General features: G+C 34.8%; 3 protein-coding genes and 1 long non-coding RNA gene across 5 annotated transcripts; 1 reads left to right on the top strand and 3 right to left on the bottom strand.

The window, feature by feature from the left end:
• Positions 1-3,850: 3,850 nt before the first annotated feature.
• Positions 3,851-8,617, top strand: LOC113714771 (pentatricopeptide repeat-containing protein At3g29230). 2 transcript variants are annotated; one of them, XM_027238839.2, is made up of 2 exons: positions 3,851-5,994; positions 6,099-8,617. In XM_027238839.2, exon 1 carries the CDS (start codon positions 4,018-4,020, stop codon positions 5,908-5,910), a length of 1,893 nt encoding a protein of 630 aa, XP_027094640.1. In that variant the 5' UTR covers positions 3,851-4,017; the 3' UTR covers positions 5,911-5,994; positions 6,099-8,617. The 2 variants fall into 2 exon arrangements, with proteins under 2 accessions (XP_027094640.1, XP_027094641.1); XM_027238840.2 differs by having other exon boundaries at positions 3,851-6,000.
• On the bottom strand, positions 6,815-8,402 carry LOC113714772 (UDP-glucosyltransferase 29-like). The gene has a single exon (XM_027238841.2). It carries the CDS (start codon positions 8,400-8,402, stop codon positions 6,969-6,971), a length of 1,434 nt encoding a protein of 477 aa, XP_027094642.1. The 3' UTR covers positions 6,815-6,968.
• A 3,500-nt stretch (positions 8,618-12,117) lies between the features above and the next one.
• On the bottom strand, positions 12,118-14,959 carry LOC113714774 (uncharacterized). The gene is made up of 3 exons (XR_003453779.2): positions 14,792-14,959; positions 13,255-13,308; positions 12,118-12,408 (listed from the first exon to the last, which is right to left on the bottom strand). It is a non-coding gene; the product is annotated as an uncharacterized lncRNA (long non-coding RNA).
• A 1,764-nt stretch (positions 14,960-16,723) lies between these two features.
• LOC113714773 (UDP-glucosyltransferase 29-like) lies at positions 16,724-18,408 on the bottom strand. The gene has a single exon (XM_027238842.2). The coding sequence runs from the start codon at positions 18,326-18,328 to the stop codon at positions 16,898-16,900; it is 1,431 nt and encodes a 476-aa protein (XP_027094643.1). The 5' UTR covers positions 18,329-18,408; the 3' UTR covers positions 16,724-16,897.
• Between the last annotated feature and the right edge of the window lie 2,973 nt (positions 18,409-21,381).

Below are 21,381 nucleotides of genomic sequence, written 5' to 3'. Positions count from 1 at the left end.
TATCGAGTACACCGAGTCGATCTCGAACAACTTGTGAAGATCGAATTACTAATCGAGTGAGCTCGAACTAGCTCGATTAGAGGTTCGAGTCGAGCTCGATTATCATGTACTCGAGCTCGACTCGACTCGTTAACAGCTTGTTAGGATCTAGACGCGAAACAAATAACTATTGAGACATCAAATGCACAATAATTTAATGAGAAACAAGTCACAAGCATGAAAGATAAATGACACACAATATTTAACGTGGTTCGGCTTCACCATTGAGCCTACGTCCACAGAGAGAAACCTGTTCTTTATTATGAGAGGAAAACCCTATACAAGAATACAACTTGAACCCAAACCCAACCCTTGTATACCATCTCTCATCTCCCAAGAACCCTCTCTCACACCCCATGTATAAGGTTACATGATGCCCCTTGTGTCCCCTTGTGTGTGTCTTGTGTAGTATGCCAACCCACCTATTTATAGGAAACATTACTGTCAAAAAAAATCAAATAACAATTGGAAACCAATATTATTTCCTAAACTCATATAGAGTAGGAAATAGCATCTAATTCCTGCTAAATAGGGTTTTACTTGACTACTACTTCAGGTAACTAAATCCAATTAGGAAGTTAGTTACTTCCCACACCAAATAAGAAATCTACTTAAAAGAATTTAAGCCAATTTACTAACAAATCTCCACCTTGGCGAAAATTTTTTTTAGAAATCATTTGCCTTCAACTACCAAATAATATGGTACCAAACTACACATCCGAATCAATACAGTCCTGACACCAAATTGATTCAATCGGCAAATGAACATGTATAGCTACCCCGAGTCCAACCTCCAGTTGACTCGTGAGAAGGTGTCTCAAATCACTATCTCCCTTTGCAAGATTTCTTCTCACCACCACTTGCAATCCAGGATCCACTTCTGTGAGATCTAATCCTAACCATTGAGGTAACTAAGTGATAAAATCACCATACTTCTTCTCATCCTCAGGACTGTCTCGCCACTTGTGGTTTCCAAGACTCCACCTAAAACGAAAAACTCGTAACTGTCAGAGTCTTCTGGCGCATGAAAATTAGATTTCTTTGTTTCTTTGGGACACGTGTCACACCACCCAAAGAACATAACTGAGATCTAAAAGCCATCGGGATGGAGTATCAATCGTTGGAGATGTGAGAAAGTCTCCACCGATTCACGTCCAAAATCAACATTGGACTCCACCTTTTCCTTGACCCTTGAATCACCTGCCTAGATTCACCATCAAACATCTTCATACTTTTCGACTTTTCATCCTTCACCATCAATGCTTTTTGACAAGTCATTGAAACAAGGATACCACCCATTAAATTGTTCAATTAGTAACAACTACCAATCCATTTGATCTCAATAGTTAATTAGGATCCAACTACAAATCTTGAGCAGGCCAGTCTCGCAACCAAGCTCTGATACCACTTGTTAGGATCCAGACGCAGAACAAACAACTATTGAGACATAAATGCACAACAATTTAATGAGGAACAAGTCACAAGCATGAAAGATAAATGACACACAATATTTAACGTGGTTCGACTCCATCATTGAGCCTACGTCCACGGAGAGAAATCTGTTCTTTATTATGAGAGGAAAACCCTATATAAAAATACAATTTGAACCCAAGCTCAACCCTTGTATACCATCTGTCATCTCCCAAGAACCCTCTCTCACACCCCATGTATAAGGCTACATGATGCCCCTTGTGTCTCCTTGTGTGTGTCTTGTGTAGTATGCCAACCCACCTATTTATAGGGAACATTACTGCAAAAAAAAATCAAATAACAATTGGAAACCAATATTATTTCATAAACTCATATAGAGTAGGAAATAACATCTAATTCCTGCTAAATATGGTTTTACTTGACTACTACTTCAGGTAACTAAATCCAATTAGGAAACTAGTTACTTCCCACACCAAATAAGAAATCTATCTAAAAGAATTTAAGCCAATTTCCTAACACAGCTCTATTAGCATAATCTTGAAAAAAAAAAAAGAGATGAAATATGAATTTACCTTTTTTGTGGACATAGTTTTCTCGGTTTTCAAAGCACAAGCAACATAAAGAACAAGCAAACTAATAACTCATTACTAATCTGGCATACACTATTGAGTATTTTTCTGATCCAAAATTTACTAGATCCATTGAGATAATCTTACAATTAAAAATGCTAAAGAGGCTAAAAATTTGTATATTGATAAAAAAATCACACACATAAGCAAAAATTAGATTTTTATGCAGCTACATGGGTCTTTATGAGACTCAACTGCGAAGATTTCGTATGATGTTTGTGTTCTCCTTATCTTAAGAATTTTTTCTTCATCTTTCAATGTTTCCACTCTTTCTTTCTTTCTCTGTAATTAATCTTCTCGATAAACTAAGCAAAACTTTAATAATACATCAGATTCGTGTAACTTAACTTGCATAAACTCTCATGAACTTCCTCCCATGAAAGGTTTGATTTTGTAAGAATGAGGAAAATCATAGGTTTTGTTCCTCTAGAATTGAAGGGTTTTCCTTGCCTTTTCTCTTTCGATTTTTTCTTCTTCTTTTTAATTGAAAAATAGTAGTGTAATACAAGAACGGGAACTCTAACTTTTCTTGGGAGGAGCAATGTGGCTTTTTAACAATCACGAGGTCCATAAAATGGGTCTGCATACCGGTTCATCCAAGTATTTGTTGAGAAATTGTAGTAAATAACAAATCTAAACTAGACAAATGCAGAGACTTTGAGGCATGAAAACACTTTCTTTAAGGTGTTATTTGCCTCAGTTAGACAAATTACCTCTAGGGTACAATAAAGTCTGTAAACTATCAAATGAAAGGAAAAAGTGATTTAATTCCGTCAAAATCTTACTATTTAAAAGAATCGAAGTACCTATCCAAGGCACTATCAAAGGATGCAATCCTTATTGAATAGGTGTATAGGTAGTTAACCAATAAATAGATATGTCTGCTAAATGTAACCATCATTAACTACCTCTAATCTAACCCCCTATCCTAATCAGGAAGCCCCAAGGTGCCCCAAGTGCCCTTGTCAAGATTTTATATATCTTCCGATTCATATTCAAGTGTATGAGATATAAATTGAAATAACTTTCCCACCAAACTAATATTTTGGAACAAGTTTTTAAAGGAAACAAGATAATGATGCATATATAGACAATGCGCACTCTATCCTCTTTCAATGTGGGACAATGAACTTCAACATTCTCATTACAAACTATTACCAACAGTTTTTGCCATTTACAAACTAGTTTAGCAATACAAAACCATTTGGAAGCACGGCTTTTTTATGTAAAAGATAATCAATTCTTAGAGAAATGATTTTAAAAAAAATGGTGATCTTTGATAAGCATTCCTAGAAAGTTTTATTTTCTTTTCAACATGAATTTCTAGACAATTGTTTTGGCTCAAAAATACTTTTGAATAAGGCTTAATTTTACAATTATTGTAACTTTTAACAGTATTTTGTAGTATATCATTTTCAAATATGGTTCATGGTTCTGTCAAATGGCCAATCAATTCTTATTCAGCCAAGTTAACTTGAGCAACTAAATCCATGTTAAACAGTTTAAACTAGAAATCTTACTATAGCGTCAAATTTAGTAATACTCAAAATCAATCAACACTCCGTTACTTGAGCAATTTACCAGTATAGACTATCAATTATTTTCTTAGGGAGACTTAGGCTATTTTTAGTGGCAATTTGATTTTTCCATAATAATTAACTTAACTACTTGGTAGTGTCCAAAGCACCTTTTTGACACTCAAAAAGAATTTTCCTTGAGGCTTGATCTAGGTCCCCACTTTTTCCTTTTTTTTTTTTTTTTTTTTTCTTTTGGAGAAGGCTTAAGCTAGACATAGTAATATGGCACCATGTCTTTGTATTTGTGTATTACGAAAATGCCCCTCTCATGTTGCTTTCTTGAATTGACCGTTATTAACCGTTAAAGGGGAGCTCTGTTTGAATGGTAATACTACAAAGCAATGGAGCATTCTATGCTCCAATTGTTGCAGAAATGCAAAACGATCAAACAATTGAAACAAACCCATCTTCAGATTATCGTCAATGGCCTCAAAGATGACAACTTTATTGTACCCAAACTCATAAGTCGATCCTCAGACCTTTCACTTGACTATGCTGTTGCAACTTTTGAAAGTATGAATAATCCCAGTGTTATATCTTATAATACTTTGATTCAATGCTTCATTGGTAAGACTAGTAATGATGCATTATTGACTTATAAAAAGATGAGGGCCTCAATGATTTCGCCTAACAGTTTCACATTCACTTTTCTTTTGAGATGTTTCGAGTCTTTTGAGGCGTTGGGAGATGGTGAAATGGTGCATAATCAGATTGTGAAGCTGGGATTTGAGTCAAGTGTTTTTGTTATGAATACGCTTATGGATTTTTATGGCAACTGTTGTGGGGATTTGGGTGTGGCTCGAAAGGTGTTTGACTATATGCCTAAAAGAGATGTTGTCTCGTGGAATACGTTGATTGGACGGTGTATGAGCCGTGGAGAGATAGAATCTGCAATTGGGCTGTTTGAGTCCATGCCGGAAAGGAGTATTGTGACATGGAATTCGGTTATCAGTGGGCTTTTGAGAGCTCGAAAATTGGAGTTAGCTCATTCTGTATTTCAACGTATGCCAGAAAGAAATGATGTTTCTTGGAATACAATGTTGTCTGGTTATGTAAAGGTTGGTGATATGGAAACTGCACAGGCGATCTTTAATAAGATGCCGGAAAGAAGTGTAGTCTCTTGGACAGCTATGGTTTCAGGGTATGCAACGGTTGGTGACCTTCCATCAGCAAGGAAGATTTTTGGTGAGATGCCAGCAAAAAATGTGGTTTCTTGGAATGCAATGATTGCAGGTTATGTTAACGGTCACTTGTTTGATCAAGCACTTTCCGTGTTTCATCATATGTTAATTGATGGCAGATGCAAGCCTGATCAAACTACTTTAGTTAGTGTCCTGTCGGCTTGTGCTCACTTGGGATCTCATGACCATGGAAAATGGGTTGACTCCTATGTTAGGAAAAATAAATTTGAACTGTCACTTCCACTGGGTAATGCTTTGATAGACATGTATGCGAAATGTGGGGATGTAGAAAATGGAAGAGCAGTTTTTCAAAAGATGAACAAGAGATGTATTATTACTTGGACTTCAATAATATCAGGATTGGCAGTCAATGGATATTGTACTGAAGCCTTAGACCTATACGATGAAATGTGCTCAGAAGGACTAAAACCAGATGATGTGATTTTTATTGCAGTTCTTTCAGCTTGCACACATGGAGGACTGGTGAAAGAAGGTAAAAGGGTTTATGATCAGATGGTGCACGACTTTGATATTACACCACGAATTGAGCATTATGGCTGCATGGTTGATCTCCTTGGTCGAGCAGGAAAGTTGGAAGAGGCATTAAGGATCATAGAGAGCATGCATTTACAACCTAATGCTGTCATTTGGGCTACTATACTTTCTGCTTGTAAGATCCATGGTAATGGAAAGTTGTTGGAGTCACTGACAAGAAAGATCTTCGAGCAAGAGCCAATGAATCCTGGTTACTTAACATTGATTACAAATTTAAGCTTGCATGTTGGAAGATGGCAAGATGCATTGGACGTCCATGTAGCAAGTAGGCAACAGGGAACAGAAAAGGCACCTGGTTGTAGCTCAATCCAAATAGGAAACAGTGTGCATGAATTTTTAGCTAAGGATACAAGGCATACACAAAGGAAAGAGGTCTATAGGTCTTTAGCTAGCCTGAATGGACACTTAAAGTCAGTTTATGACATGCAGGGACTCCTGGCCCTTGCATTGACTACCAATGCTTCTTCTCAGAGTCAGACGTGCAAGAACTCTGGTTAATGCATAGATATGTATAAGCTTCGACTTTTTCTTGATCTGATATCCGAGAGGAAAGCTATGCTGTCACAGATGGACAACATACTTGTATGGGTAATATGTGAACTGTATTTAGATTTTGTAGATAAAAAGCATTTGTGCTTTATGAAACTTAAGTGAAGCACATCTAACTTGTACATTTATTTTTGAAGATACTGCTCTGGCTCTCAGCTATCACGGATAGAATGAGGAGTTCATCCTTTGGCTTTTCAACAGTAATGCTGATTCTGCAACTTCTTCCATTATCGCTGCTCAACTCATTGCTGGCTCTGGAATTCGAAAAAAAAAGAGGTAGGACCACTCTTTTTTGCTGTAACTAAATGGGTTTCCATCATAAAGTGTTTCTTGATCACTAATGCTCTTTCATTGCGTGATGCTCATCAATGGAAGCCATCTAAAAGTATTTTTCATGGCAAAAAATTAGTGACAGCAGATACTTTTATTCTTTTTACAAAACAGCTACTGGTTTCATGTAACAACGAATAGCAATAAGTGACATGATTAAACTAACTAAACTCTTTAGTAGTTACCATGTTTATTGCTCACTATGAATTTTCATATTCTGATGAAGTTTCAGAGCCCTTTCTACTTAATTGCTTGAGTGAACCAAACAATTATTTATCCAAGTCTTCTAAAGTGACAGTTTTATTTTCGCTTGTTGGAAAATTTGAAATGAAGCGAATACAAATTAAAGAAGCTGCTTGTACTTGTTTTGAAACTAATTAAGATAGAAAAAGTACTTTTTTTTTTTGGGATACAAACACCTAGTTGTGGCCAAATGAAAGTTAGTTTGCTGTGGCACTAAAAGTTGCATTGAATGCCAAGTTTCAGAATAGCATGCTGCACGAGTTATTTCACAAAAAAGAGCTGTAAAAACCATAACTTTTATGAAATTTCAAGACCATGATAGGCATTTTTCTTTGGCATACATCATCCGCACATGAATGTAAATAATCTTTACGCATCCATAGCATAGAATAGTTCATCATAAACATTATTGAGATACATGGGATTCTTTGGATTCACTGTTCTTGCGACTGGTTCTTGCTGCATAAGCTCTTGAGCTTCTCTACTGCTTCATGCAACTGCCCTTCACCTTCTTCTCTCAACTTGTGACTCAATTCCTTAGCCTTTTGTTTCACTGATTCTCCCAGCTCTATCTTCTCTACGACCACCTCTTTTATGACTTTAGCAACATTTTCCCTCTTGATCCGCCCATCTTCATCCCTCAAAATCTCAATGCCAACACCAATCTCCACCGCAAGTCTAGCTTGGAAAGGCTGATCATAAAGCATGGGCAAGGCTAACAATGGAACCCCATAATATAAGCTTTCCATAAAAGAACTCCATCCGCAATGGCTCACAAAACCACCAGTGCTTGGATGCTCAAGAATTTTAGCCTGCGGTGCCCATCCATCCACCACCACACCTCTGTCTTTCACCCTCTCGAGAAACCCTTCTGGTAGAGCTTCTTCAAGGGCAATGGCATGTCCCACGGGGAATCTGACTACCCATACGAAGTTAGCATTACTCAGCTCCAGGCCGTATGCCATCTCTTCCCTTTCTTCCTCGGACAGAAAGTATTCGCTCCCGAAACAAACATAAACCACTGATGATTCCTCTCTACCATTCAGAAATTCAATGATATGGGAACTGTTTTCCGTCTCCTCCTCCATCTTGGTATCATCATGTTTTAGTTCAATAAGAGGACCAACAGCTAAAATCTTCTTCCCACGAGAGGAAGATAAGTGATCAATGTATTTCCCGTCAATCTCTCTGCAGGCTTTCAGCAAAACAATGTCAGAAGATACTTCAAAGCCCTTAGTTTTGGATAGCACAACTTCTTCGGGAACTTTTTCTTTTGATTCTTGGAGAAATGCTGCCATCCTCTTTATTTCATAATCCCGGAGAAAAATTGCAGGAAAAGGGTAAGTCCCATCGATACCGGAGTATCCTTTATTGATGATATCGTAAAAGTACGACCAAGACCAAAAAACTGCTCCACCGCCTAAGAAAAGAACAGCTGGGATATGAAACATTGAAGCCAGCTCCGAGGCCCATGCTTGGAACATGTCGTAGATTAGCAAATCTGGCTGCAAAATGTTTAGGATGTTTTGGAAGTGGGTCCTTCCCATGTAAAACGCAACATGGAGGGTTGGATTCAGATGGGGTGGGAGGTTTTTGGTTGTGTGATAGTGTGGAGGGAGTTCAGGGAAGTGTGGCAAATCAAGTTGCACTAATTCTATTGAATGATCGGAGAAGTACTCGTCCAAGTTTCTATCTTTCTTGACGAAACTCAGATTGATCTCAGTGGAACAAAAGTAGATCTGGAAGTTGTTTTTGGCAAGTCTCTTGGATAGTTCTAAGAAGGGAGACATGTGGCCATGAGCTAGCCATGGGAACATCAAAACTCTGAATCTACGAGTATTAGATTCGTCGTTTGATGTCTGCTCCATAGGGGACTTGATTGAATCTCTGGAATCCTATGGTTTTCTTTGTTAGGAGAATGGAAGCAGTCCCAAAATAATAATGAGGAGTCTCAATTTTGGATCCATCGGACGGATAATGAAGTGGAATCTTTGTGGTTGACTCTCGACTCCTCGAGGACAAAAAGATATTTAATTCAATAATCATATTGCCATAACGTATGTGTAGCATTCATGCGGGGACCCATTTCCAGCTCTACTTTTTTTATTCCTGCCAAAACCCGTTTGCTGTCATCAGACTTTTGTAAAAAAACTATTATATGGCGCGAAAGCAATTTTAACACGGGTCCATGAATAAATGAAATGCACTGGTAACTGGTGAGAGGCACAAAACTTCACCCACCACAGTGCATGCCTTCACCCTACCATAATTACCCAGTCCCAAGAAACATGAACAACAAATTAATAACAATAATGTTTGTTTGTCAATGTAAAATCTATCGTCAGATAGATATTTTCATGCAATGATTTCCCCTAAATGAATTGGGTATTTTCGGAAAATTTTCTTGTGTTTGTTAAAATTCTTTTAGAATATACTATCCTCTTAAATAGTCTGTGTAATCAATCCACTATCCAAAAAGAAAAAAAGAAGAAAAAAAAAGTCTGTCCAATCTAGTAGTTGGCTGACTTGGCTCCCATCGTACTGCCCTGTCATTTCCCCCTTTTTCCAACACCGCCCAAGCTAAAAGCGTACTCCACGGCCCGACTACTGATTCTAGGAGTGTGCATGGACAAGCCAATCCTTTCTCATTATTTCTTTGCTTCACCAAACCCTAGTCGCCATGGTTATTAAATCCGGCCCGGAAAGGAGATCAGTAAAGAAGGTGGGTCAACGGATTACTGGTTCAATCAGTGGATGAGTGGTTGAACCAGTGAATCACTAAATATATTCAAATATTATATTTTATAATTTTTTATATAGGATATATGATATAAATTTTAATAAATAATGTCATAACAAATGCTCATTTAATTTAATTTGCTATAGAATAATTAATTCATATAAGAATCAGCAAAACATAAATTTAATTAGTGATCCACCAAACTTCAAGTGTAAAATTTTATCTATGTTTAGTGTAATTATCTAGGTTACTTACGAATTTTAAGTGTAAAAAATTATTAAAAACAATATTTATCTTTAAAATAAATTATGTAATACGTTATTTTTGAAATATATTTTATAATTTATAGAATTTGGGGGTCATAAGTTTGTATTAAAAGATTCCAAATAAATTTTTTTTGGAGAAATAAAAAAAGAATAAAGATAAAATTGATAAAACGTTCATATAGTATAAGAATGATAATTAACTAACATGTGGCAAAATGGTTTGGTGGTGAGCTTAAAAAATGGGTAAAAAATTTTTTCTCAAAACTGTTTCTCCACAAAATTGGTCGGGTTTCTGGTTTAATTCGGTTGAATCACTGGATCGTTGACCAGTCAATGATTCCGGTGCTTAACTGATCTAATTAGAGACCCGGTCCGGTCTACTGGGGATTGACCGGTTTGACCGTCGAATCGGGCCGGGCCGAGTTTTATAACTATGCTTCTCACAATTTTCTAATAATTCATGAAACAAAGAAAATTTAATGAAAATTTTATAAAGAAAAAAGGAGAAAATTATATCCCTTTTCTTTTCTTATGAATTTGTCTCTGCCCAATGCTGCTGGAGTAGTCCACGTCTTCATTTTCCCACGCCTCAAAGGATACCTCGCATTCTGCTTATCATTTCTTGAAGAATTCAATAGATGCATGTGTTCTTACTTTTCTTTGTTTATTGGTGCTGGTAATCATGATGCAGTCCTTACTAAAATTGATAAACCTTTTAAAGAAAATCACCTAAAATACATTGGCTTAGAATTCCGGTTAAGGGCAAAAAAAAAAAAGGTAATTTAGCCTTATTTGGATTGAAAGCTTAATAAATTTGTATTCATTAAAAGTTGTGTTAGCTAATCAATTCCATTCAATCTCAAATTTACCTAATCTAATACACTAATTGCATGGTGTGCAACATACTTACCGGAATCATTTTTTTTTAATTTTATCGACTATCATTTTGTCTCACATACATTATACCAAGTCACAAAAAGTGTTATGATATTAATCTAATTTTTTTGTTCAACTAAACCTCTATCGAATCACACTTTTATTTAAAGTCAAATGATATCTTTTCCCTTTACGGATCATTCATATATTTTTTTTTCCTTGGTTTACAATTAGACTGCACCAAAATAATAAATATTTCTTATTTTAACTAATGTGTCACAGCTTTTATGATTGTATTGCAACTGATATAATTTTTTCCTCAACCTCATTTGTTTACGCTCAATTGGTTTACAAATCTCCCACTTTAATGTGAATCTTGTCCTAGTACTTTAGATGTCCCCTTCTATCTGCTAGTGCACCAAACCGTTATGTGGCTCCCATACATGTACAACATTAAGTTGAACTAGCATTTTGCATGTGCCTTAGCAAAGTTTGTTTTTTAAATTTGTTATGAATTTGTGCGGGCATGAACAATTTAGATAAAAAAAATTGACGATGATCTTACAAGTTCATTCATATTGATTTTACAAAATTGATGTAATAAAAATACTTAACTATCATAGTAATCTTTAAAAACTTCTTCACAACTTCTTTAACTATCATACTAATTTTTAAAAATTTCTGTACATACTTTTACTATAATATAAAAATATTCATCAAATATTATAATGCATATCAAAAAATCAATATATATTCTAACTTTTTATGTGGATATTTTTTATATAATTAAAATTTTTATAATAACCATAGATCTAGCTACATATTCCTACTTAATTAAGTACAAAAGATTTAGCAATTTATTTTCTACATCAACAAATATTCAAATTCCAGCAATATTGATAAATCTATGAGTTACCAGTTAAAGTTTTTTTAACACTAATTTAATCCATATGGATAAAAAATTAAATGACTTTATCATATTGTTAGAAGAGAGAGGAACCGTAAGAACAAATAACTCAAAATTATCTAAAAGATAAAGTTGTTAGAAGAGAGAAAAACTATAAAGAAAACTAATTATAAAAGAATTAGATACAAATATAGTTGAAACTCAAGCATCCAAATAACCGGTTAATTTTCCATTAATTCTTTTCAATTAGATAAACCACCTAAGAGAGAGAATATGGGTAATTGAAATTACAACTTTCATTATATATATATATATATACACACACATATATATTATGTATTGATTAGATGCGATCAATTGCACACTCATTTTCAATTTCCACCATTTGAAGTCTTCTTTCGAGTTTAGACAATCTTCTATTATCACAACTCCGTTGAAGTTAAACTTGTGATCATATCATTGGCAAATAATTCAATAGTAAAAATGAAACCACAGGAACATGCTCATTTCCCCCTTCCCAAAACATCCAAATTCAGTCAAAGTTTATAATTATAGTGTGAGCTAAAGGTCTATTTCACTTCTAACTCTGGTTGATTGTATATTGTCTTCCAACCAAAAAAAGAATAATAATAAAGAAACTTCTCAAACTTTCACCACTTATTTTGTATATTGTATGTAAACAAGACATTTTGACACAAAATGTCTAAAGTGCTAGAAAACTTGTGGAACTACGAGTGACTATTTTGGTAATTTCACAAGCGTAAAAGCTAAGAATGCGCCCAATCAGTAGCCAATTACGTCGCCGGATTACTAACTTCATGTCATGCCCCAAATCCGGGTCCCTGGATTGGATTTGCAACGTGGCACGTTGTATCTATGAGACCTTACTCCTATAAATACAAGGCATCATAACCATAACTTACAAAAATTCATTAAAATTTAAATCTTACATATACCAATGAGACACGTACATTTCAATAAATTATATCTACAAAATGCTTTATTCTAACTCCTCAGAATTTAAACATCTATCTATATACCTTTCTCACTTATCTTCTAAACGTACACGAACTGACTTCCTTGATCTGCAAGAAAGAAAAATGGGCGTGGGTTGAGCGACGTATGCCTAGTAGATAATACTTACTCCCCTGTTGGATCGTGTAGCTATATACATACTATATACATTTGCAAATTCGATCACACCATACCACATGCATACAGCAATTACAAACATTTGTCATCTCATTTCGTATATTACATAAACATATCTCATTGAAAGTGAGTGGCTTAAACATAAGTGGCCTCTGTCCGACGTGACACTTAGTCCCGTAGGTTCTAGAGGTAGCCCCCGCCGAACATAGTTTAGAAATACACATAATATGACATGATTGTATTCATTGAACATACTTGCAAATCATAAATTATATCAATCATGTCATTTCATTTCATAACATAGCTCATAAACAAGCACATGCAATATCTAGCTTTCGAGTACTCAGTTTAGAGATTAAACCCCTTCTAGGTGGGTGATCAATAGATTTCATGACTACCGATTGGTCTCATTACATACATAGGTCAATTGGCCGGACTCTATACCGAACTACCATGACCTTGTCAATCGGCCGGGCTATCATGACCATTAGGCAGGACTACAGCCCCTACCGTTTATTCCATGACCGTTTAGAGCTTTTCGTAATATAAAATCATTTCACACGTCACATGCACCTTTCTTTCATTTTATGAAAATATGCAACTCATTCCATAAAATATTGCATAGCAAAATATTTCAAGTATTCGTAATTTCATCCTTGCAAAACATTTGAAATAGGCATACATGATCCATTTCTTCACATACCAAAATAAAGCTCTTGCTCGAAAAAAATATTCATATTTAACATTTCAAAAAATAAAGAGGGGTAAGCACCACCTACCTCAAACTGCGCTTTTGAAGAGATTCTTAGCGCACCGTTAAACTTGCTTCAAGCCTATAACCAATAACATATATACGTTAATTAATTTAATTATCTTATTCTTAAAGTGCCTAACCCTACCTTAAATAACCAAGAAAACGTGTCTGGACATTCTCTAAAATATACTTATATAGTTTCTTGAAATAAAAGATTTTTCGTTTTAAAAAATTTGTTAATTGAGACGATTTTTTTTAGAGGGTGTCCTAATTTTAGGAAGTCTCTTAACTCGATTATATAGAATTCATTTATTATCAATTTATGCATTCATTCGTTTGTTTGTTTGTTTATTTGTTTACTTATGTAGAAAATGGCCCACATTAACTTGGGTCGGGTCCTGGGTTCGGTCGGCCTAGGATTTAAGTCCATTTATTAATTAAACTTCTTCTCTTTTATTTTTAATCAACTGGGATTTAGAAGATAATTTGGGTTTCTAGAGTTGGTTTGCGGATTTATTAGATACTATTTAGTAATGAAATTGAATTTAATAAAAGATATCTTGAGTTTTGACCAATTAAAATATAAGCCTTGGAAGTAAAGTTTGAATTTCTCTTTTTTTTAAATGATTTAATAACTTATAGTGAGTCCATATTAGGATATTTAAAATGCAGCTATTAGGCTTGGTAAAATATGTTCATTCATTTATTTGAAAACCTAATAGGCCCAAAATTTTTCTTTTAACCCAAGCTATCATTATTTTTTCTTTATGTCTAGCTCCAAGAATGATGATAGTTGGTCCTAGCAAATTGGCCTAAATGACCTCCGTTACTTCATTCTAGCCTTGATTATCATATAAGAGAGCACTAGTTCACATGCATTCGGCCTGAGACATTAGTTAGACAATTAAAAATAATAGTTTCTGAGCCTTAGCATAATTATCTTGAAATCAAGGGCCAATACTAAATTTTGAAGAAAGATAAAAATAAGAAGAACAAATCTTCAAACCCATCATCTCAACCTATGATTTTCCTCTCCTAATATCACCAACAACTATTCTTCATTTATTTTGTTGAATTGACTTCTCTTACAAACTCAATCTTATGAAATGAAATCAAAAGTCATGGCCCTTTTTGTATTTGTAATCAATGCTTTTGTAATTACACAAATCCCACCAAATTGATCAATCTTTGACTCTTTTCATCCTTTTGATTCTAACCAAAAGACCACAACAAACCATCACTACTTTGCCTTCAAAATTTGTACCAAATGTCAGACTGGAGATTCTGATTCTCTAGTTATTTATCTTTGTTGGGTACAATTTCTATATTTCCTTCAACACTAAACAATCCAAAGCGATATAATATGTGCCAAAGACATTGATCAGGACTATAACAATACCCATTTGATTTTAGAGTTCTGAACATATAAAACCTATTAATAAAACATTGATAATTACATTTAAGCTTGTCAATAGCCTAGGTTCCTAGTAATATGCCTAGGGGTTTTTCTGAGTGAAAATTCAAACAAATAAGTAAACGAAGCAACATGATTGAAATCTTACTCAATCCAATGGAGATGTCGAGGGTTTTGATTTTTCCACATTGAATTAATCCCTCTCTACCCATTCACTAGTCCTTCAACATTTGACATTCTTCCTTGCGTTCTTTTTTTTCCCCACTCTGTCGTATATTGGGTGTTTACCAAATGAATCAAGTGACAGGCAAACAAGTTTTTGAACGTGGTTTACTCCAAACTCTCCCCACACAACTCCTATTTTATTGTAGTTGTAAAGGCTCCCAACCCTAAAGAATTTGAGTAATAGATAGACAAGAGTAGGTTAGTTTGAGTAGATGTCTTCCTAAGTTACAAAACATTCTCCCTCAACACCTACTATCCTTGGTGGTTGAGATAAGATAAGATATTAACACCAACCTCTAAAGAGATAAATTAACTAAGTAAACAACTAGTAAAATAATTAATAACATTATTTACAGAAAAAGACGGGGTTTCACATTTCACTTCATGTTTTTGATAAGTGAACCAGCGATCATTTTTTCAGTTTTTCCCCTACAAAATAACATTTTTAGTCTATTTTCCCAAGGATTAATGAACGAGGTAATTAATGTTGCAAAGTCACAACTATGGTTGTCATTTCCTCTTTCTCCTTTACATTGTGATCGTTGAACACAGTTTTCTTTGGCATAGAAATGGAGAACTCTGGAGGTCTGCGGGTGGGTGGAATTTTTTTTTTTAAGCAACAGCGTTGGCATAGTCCCCTGCAGAAAGCAAACAAAATATGGAGTACTCAAATAATAAAATAGTTTTTCAAATCTGATCCACCACGGATCAGCAATTTATATGAGAGTATTAATTGTACGTCCATGTCCCAAGAATTAAGGAATGAGATTTGTTAGAGTCTCATTGATGATTGCCACTTTCTTTTCTTTATCCAAGGGCGCCCCCCCCCCCCCCCCCCCCCCCCCCCCCGGGCCAAACGTGGGGATCAAAAGCGGACGAAGAATCCCAGCATTCAACTGCTATCAATGTACTTTTCTTGGTTAACCAGGCCTTGGGCCATAACCAAATTGATGGACAGTGTTTTTTCTTGGCAGCTAGCCTGATTCTTAACAAACACATTAATAATTGATTACTTTTGAAAAAATGCCTAAGAAAATAATCTAACAAGCAAAAATCAATTACAAGAAAAAGAACAAAAAGATGTCCAAATAATTGAATGTGATTGTGAAGTAAAAAATGACTAATTTGTTTCGAATTGTATAATATTAGCCATATAGAATCAAAACATTTCTTTAATTTTAAGGAATGGTTGAAATTAAGATTATAATTGATTGGTGATTTTCTAATTATAAGAAAATATAAACACACGCACGCATACACACACAAACATATAAAATTTCTTCACAATTGTAACCTAGTGAATGGACATCCTAAATTTTTTGTTAAGATGGATTATGAAAAATAAAAGAGACACAATTAATGTAGAATCACTATATGTAACAATACACATAAACTAAATTATTTGATGAATACCAATTTTAGAAATGGAAAATAATAGATAAAGGAACTGTTTATTTTGCTCCAAAATAAGAATTTGAAAGAAGAAAACTAATTTTAAAAAAAAAAGAAAGAGAAGATAGAAGCAAAAAGATTAAAAAAAAAATTGACATAATGGAGGGGTAGTTTTGTCCTAGAGAGAGTTAAGTGAAAAAAAAGTTAATGGGTAAATTGAAAATTGTGGTATACGTTTGGGGACAAATTATATGAAAACTGTAGCGCTTTTATATGTTTTCAACAAGAATGGATTTGGGCTCAAAAAAGGTTAGTATCGCGTTACTAATTTTTTAGACATTCTTTCTATTCTAGTCTAGCCCATACCAATCACATAAAGGCTTTTTGGTCATTGAATTTTTAGAATTTTAAAACTATAAAATAAAAATAGTTATAAATAAAAAATAAATAGAAAGTTACAAAATTTAAACTATAATGCCCGCAAATATGATGGCCATTTTTTCTTTGGCGTACATCGTCCTCACATAATAAACATTAGAGTGAATAAACTTCACACAATCCATACCATAAAATATTAATGAGTAAAAAAAAAAAAAATGTCGTAAACAATTGAGATACATGGGATTCCTTGGATTCACTATTCTTGCGACTGGATCTTGCTGCATAAACTCTTCAGCTTCTCCACTGCTTCATGCAACTGTTCTTCACCTTCTTCTCTCAACTTGTGACTCAATTCCTTAGCTTTCTGTTTCACTGATTCTCCCAGCTCTGTCTTCTCTACGACCACCTCTTTTATGACTTTAGCAACATTTTCCCTCTTGATCCGCCCATCTTCATCCCTCAAAATCTCAATGCCAACACCAATCTCTACCGCAAGTCTGGCATGGTGAGGCTGATCATAAAGCATGGGCAAGGCTAACAATGGAACCCCATAATATATGCTTTCCAAAAAAGAACCCCATCCACAATGACTCACAAAACCACCAGTGCTGGGATGTTCAAGAATTTTAGCCTGTGGTGCCCATCCATCCACCACCACTCCCCTCGTTTTCACCCTCTCGAGAAACCCCTCTGGTAGAGCTTCTTCAAGGGCAATGGCATGTCCCACTGGGAATCTGACTACCCATATGAAGTTAGCATTACTCAGCTCCAGCCCGTATGCCATCTCTTCCCTTTCTTCCTCGGACAAAAAGCATTCGCTCCCAAAAGAAACATAAACCACTGATGATTCACCTCTATCATTCAGAAAATCAATGATATGGGAACTGTTCTCATCCTTCTCTTCCTCCTTGGTATCATCATGTTTTAGCTCAATAAGAGGACCTACAGCTAAAATCTTCTTCCCACAACAGGAAGAGAACTGATCAATGTATTTCCCCTCAATCTCTCTCTGGCTTTTTAGCAAAACAATGTCAGAAGATACTTCTAAGCACTTAGTTAGAGATAGCAGCATTTCTTCGTGAAAATTTTTTTTGAATTCTTGGAACAATGCTGCCATCCTCTTTATTTCATAATCCCGGAGAAAAATTGCAGGAAAAGGGTAAGTCCCATCAATACCGGAGTTTCCTTTATTCATGAAATCGTAAAAGTACGACCAAGCCCAGCAAACTACTCCAGCGCATAAGAAAAGAACAGATGGGATATGAATCAGTGAAGCCAGCTCCGAGGCCCATGCTTGGAACACGTCGTAGATTAGCAAATCTGGCTGCAAAATGTTTAGGATGTTTTGGAAGTTGGTCTTTCCCATGTAAAACGCAACATGGAGGGTTGGATTCAGATGGGGTGGGAGGTTTTTGGTTGTGTGATAGTGTGGAGGGAGTTCAGGGAAGTGTGGCAAATCAAGTTGCACTAATTCTATTGAATGATCGGAGAAGTACTCGTCCAAGTTTCTATCTTTCTTGATGAAACTCAGATTTACCTCAGTGGAACAAAAGTAGATCTGGAAGTTGTTTTGGGCAAGTCTCTTGGATAGTTCTAAGAAGGGAGACATGTGGCCATGAGCTAGCCATGGGAACATCAAAACTCTGAATCTGCGAGTATTAGATTCGTCGTTTGATGTCTGCTCCATAGGTGATTTGATTGAATCTCTGGAATCCTATGGTTTTCTTTGTTAGGAGAATGGAAGCATTCCTTATATAATAACAAAAAATCTCAATTTTGGATTCGTTGGACGGATAATGAAGTGGAATATTTGTGGTTGATGAACTCAAGATGCGAATATTTGGGCAAATGAAGCTGAATCATAATAATGCCGCCAATGGTCATCCCAAGCCTTCTTAGGCTTGGTGGTGCGGGGATCAAGGTTCGAACCTTGCCTCCTACAAAAATTTGTCACAATATGTGACGGACTTCATTGACCAGTTTCGATGAAATTTTTACTTACATCGAGTCCTCTCCCCCTCCCTCTAGAATAGACTAATTTAAATTATAGGAATTCTATCGTATCGAAAAAAAAAAAAAACTAAATCATAATAATGGGGTAAAGGGAAAACCGACAAAGTTTTCTCTGACAGCTGCAGGAGAAAATGACTACTTATGGTTGAGCAATAAACTAAAATTAACTAATTTAATTCCAACTAATCACAACCCAAAAGAAAAGTTGATGCCAAGTACTATTATTTTTTTTTCAATGCTAGTGGAGTTATTGCTTGGTAGATGCATGATTGAGGCCAAGTTCTTGGCTCAAGTTCAATGATTGGAAAGCCGATCGCTTGAAATTATCACCAATCAATAATTTAAAGGGTAATTGATCAGTAACATAAATGAACCCGTTAGAAAATTAGCATGCTAAATCTTGGAAGAAACAATAATAGCTTAAAAGGAACCTAAACCGTACAATCATGTTGAATTGGGTCCTAACTACCCACAAATTAAGATTAACATGTGTAAAAGTTCAATCATATTACCATAACGTATGTAGCATTCGGACTAGAGGCAGGAATGGTTGCAGAAGCAATGATTTCTAAAGATTATATGTAAAATATGCATGGTGTAACTTTTTCTGGACACGATGTAATTCATTTTTAAAAAATGTAATTATAAAACAAAATTTTATATATTTCATGTATAATGTTAAAAGTGAAATACAAGTTGAAATCCGGAACATTGGCATAACATTAACGTTTGTAAAAGTTCAATCATATTGCCATAACGTATGTAGCATTCATGCCAGGACCCATATGCAGCTCTACTTTTTTATTCCTGCCAAAACCCGCTTGCTGTCATCAGACTTTTTGTACAAAAATAATATTTGTTGGCGCAAAAATATAACGCATACAACAAAAGCAATTTTAACAGATGCAAAATATGTGAACAGAAAAGGAGAACTCAAGAGCAGTTTTGTCAAAGTTTCCTGGCCCACTGGCGGGTCCATGAATAAATGAAATGTACACTTCAAAAACGAAACCAAGAAAGGACTTAAAAGACTTTTCTTGGGCTATAAATGGGGTTCAAACGTCACCAGCAGCGAAAGAAATTTAAAAGTGGTGTCAAAATACCCTTTTGGTGTAATAAGATTTATGTATCTACTAGTTTCTAACACAAGTCGCTTTAGGCTCTTCCACCCCCGTAGTTTAGGATAGAATAGATTATACAATAGTTATCGTTTTCGAAAAAAAAATATTAAAGTCAGCCCATTAAGAATCCGACAGAGGGATTGGACCCATTGAATCAACCAGTGAGTCACTGATTGAACCAGTGAGTATTAATTTAATTTTTATAAATATAAAATAGTAATTTTAATATTCATAAAATATATAATAAGGTGCTTAGATACTAATTATTATACTTAAAAAGATATATAATAAATATATAAATATTAATAGAAGATTTAATTTCATTTTATTGTACTTTTAAATAAATAAATAATATAGTCAAATATAAAAGAAATTTATATCACTTGTTTTAAAAAATATAGCATTATTTTTCATTATTTTATTTTTATTTAAAAACAAAGTAATTTTCTAACTAATTAAATATTGTCAATTTAAAAGTTAAAAGGATTAATTGTATAATAAAAAAATAAACAAGTTTATAAAAAAAATATTTAGTTATCAAATAAAAACTAAGCAAGTGGTAAAGTCGATATATATTTAAATGAAAATCTAATGTACAAATCTTATCAAAAGCATACATATACATTTTGTTTAAAAAACAAAGACCCACAATTTTTTTTTTAACAAAAGGTAAACTGAGTCAATTGAAAAATAGGACAGATTCTCAATTGAACCATTGGATCAATCGGATTTGATCGGATTATTGCTTGTTTGAACCAATTAGAGACCCAATCCGATCTAATGCTCGAGTACCGGGCCAGCCGATTCAATCAACGGATTGGGTTCGAATTTTATAACTATGACTTCAACCACTCATTGAGGGTAAGATGCACGCCTTCACCAATCATCCATCCACAACCACACTTATCTCTTTCACCCTCTCGAGAAACCTTTCTGGTAGAGCTTCTTCAAGGGCAGTGGCATGTCCCACGGGAAATCTAACTACCCATATGAAGTTAGCATTACTCAGCTCCAACCCATATGCCATTTCTTCCGTTTTCCTTGGACAAAAGGATTTCGCTTCCAAAAGAAACATAAACAACTAATGATTCCTCTCTATCATTCAGAAATTTGATGAGATGGGAACTGTTCTCCTCCTTCTGTTCCTCCTTGGTATCATCATGTTTTAGTTCAGCAAGAGGTACAACAGCCAGTGTTTTAAAATGCGAAAGCACTGGTAAGACGTTTTGTCTTTGCCTACGCCCCACAAATTTTTGAGTTTTTAACAAATAAAATAAAAATACTTATAATATTATAAAGAAATATTGTAAAGTCATAATATTTATGCTATAAAGTAAATTATTCAGTTCAACCAATGGTTACTGGAGAACAAAATATGAAACTTTTAAATAATTTAGGACTCAATCATAATTTTGAAAAGATAAAACAGCAATATGCCAGTTCTGCGCAAAATCGGGAAAAATTTGAAAATGAAAAAAAGTGAATGGGTTTATGAGCAAAACATATCACGGACTGTCCCTAATCTCTTGCGCCTTGTTCCTTTTCCTTTCTTCTTCCGCCGTTTCTTTTCTTTACCACTTTCCCATCTTCTTCTCCCAAACTTACT

This window comes from Coffea arabica, chromosome 10c (genome assembly GCF_036785885.1).
Source record: "Coffea arabica cultivar ET-39 chromosome 10c, Coffea Arabica ET-39 HiFi, whole genome shotgun sequence".
Lineage (NCBI taxonomy): Eukaryota > Viridiplantae > Streptophyta > Magnoliopsida > Gentianales > Rubiaceae > Coffea > Coffea arabica.
This window is presented reverse-complemented; position numbering and strand designations above follow the sequence as displayed.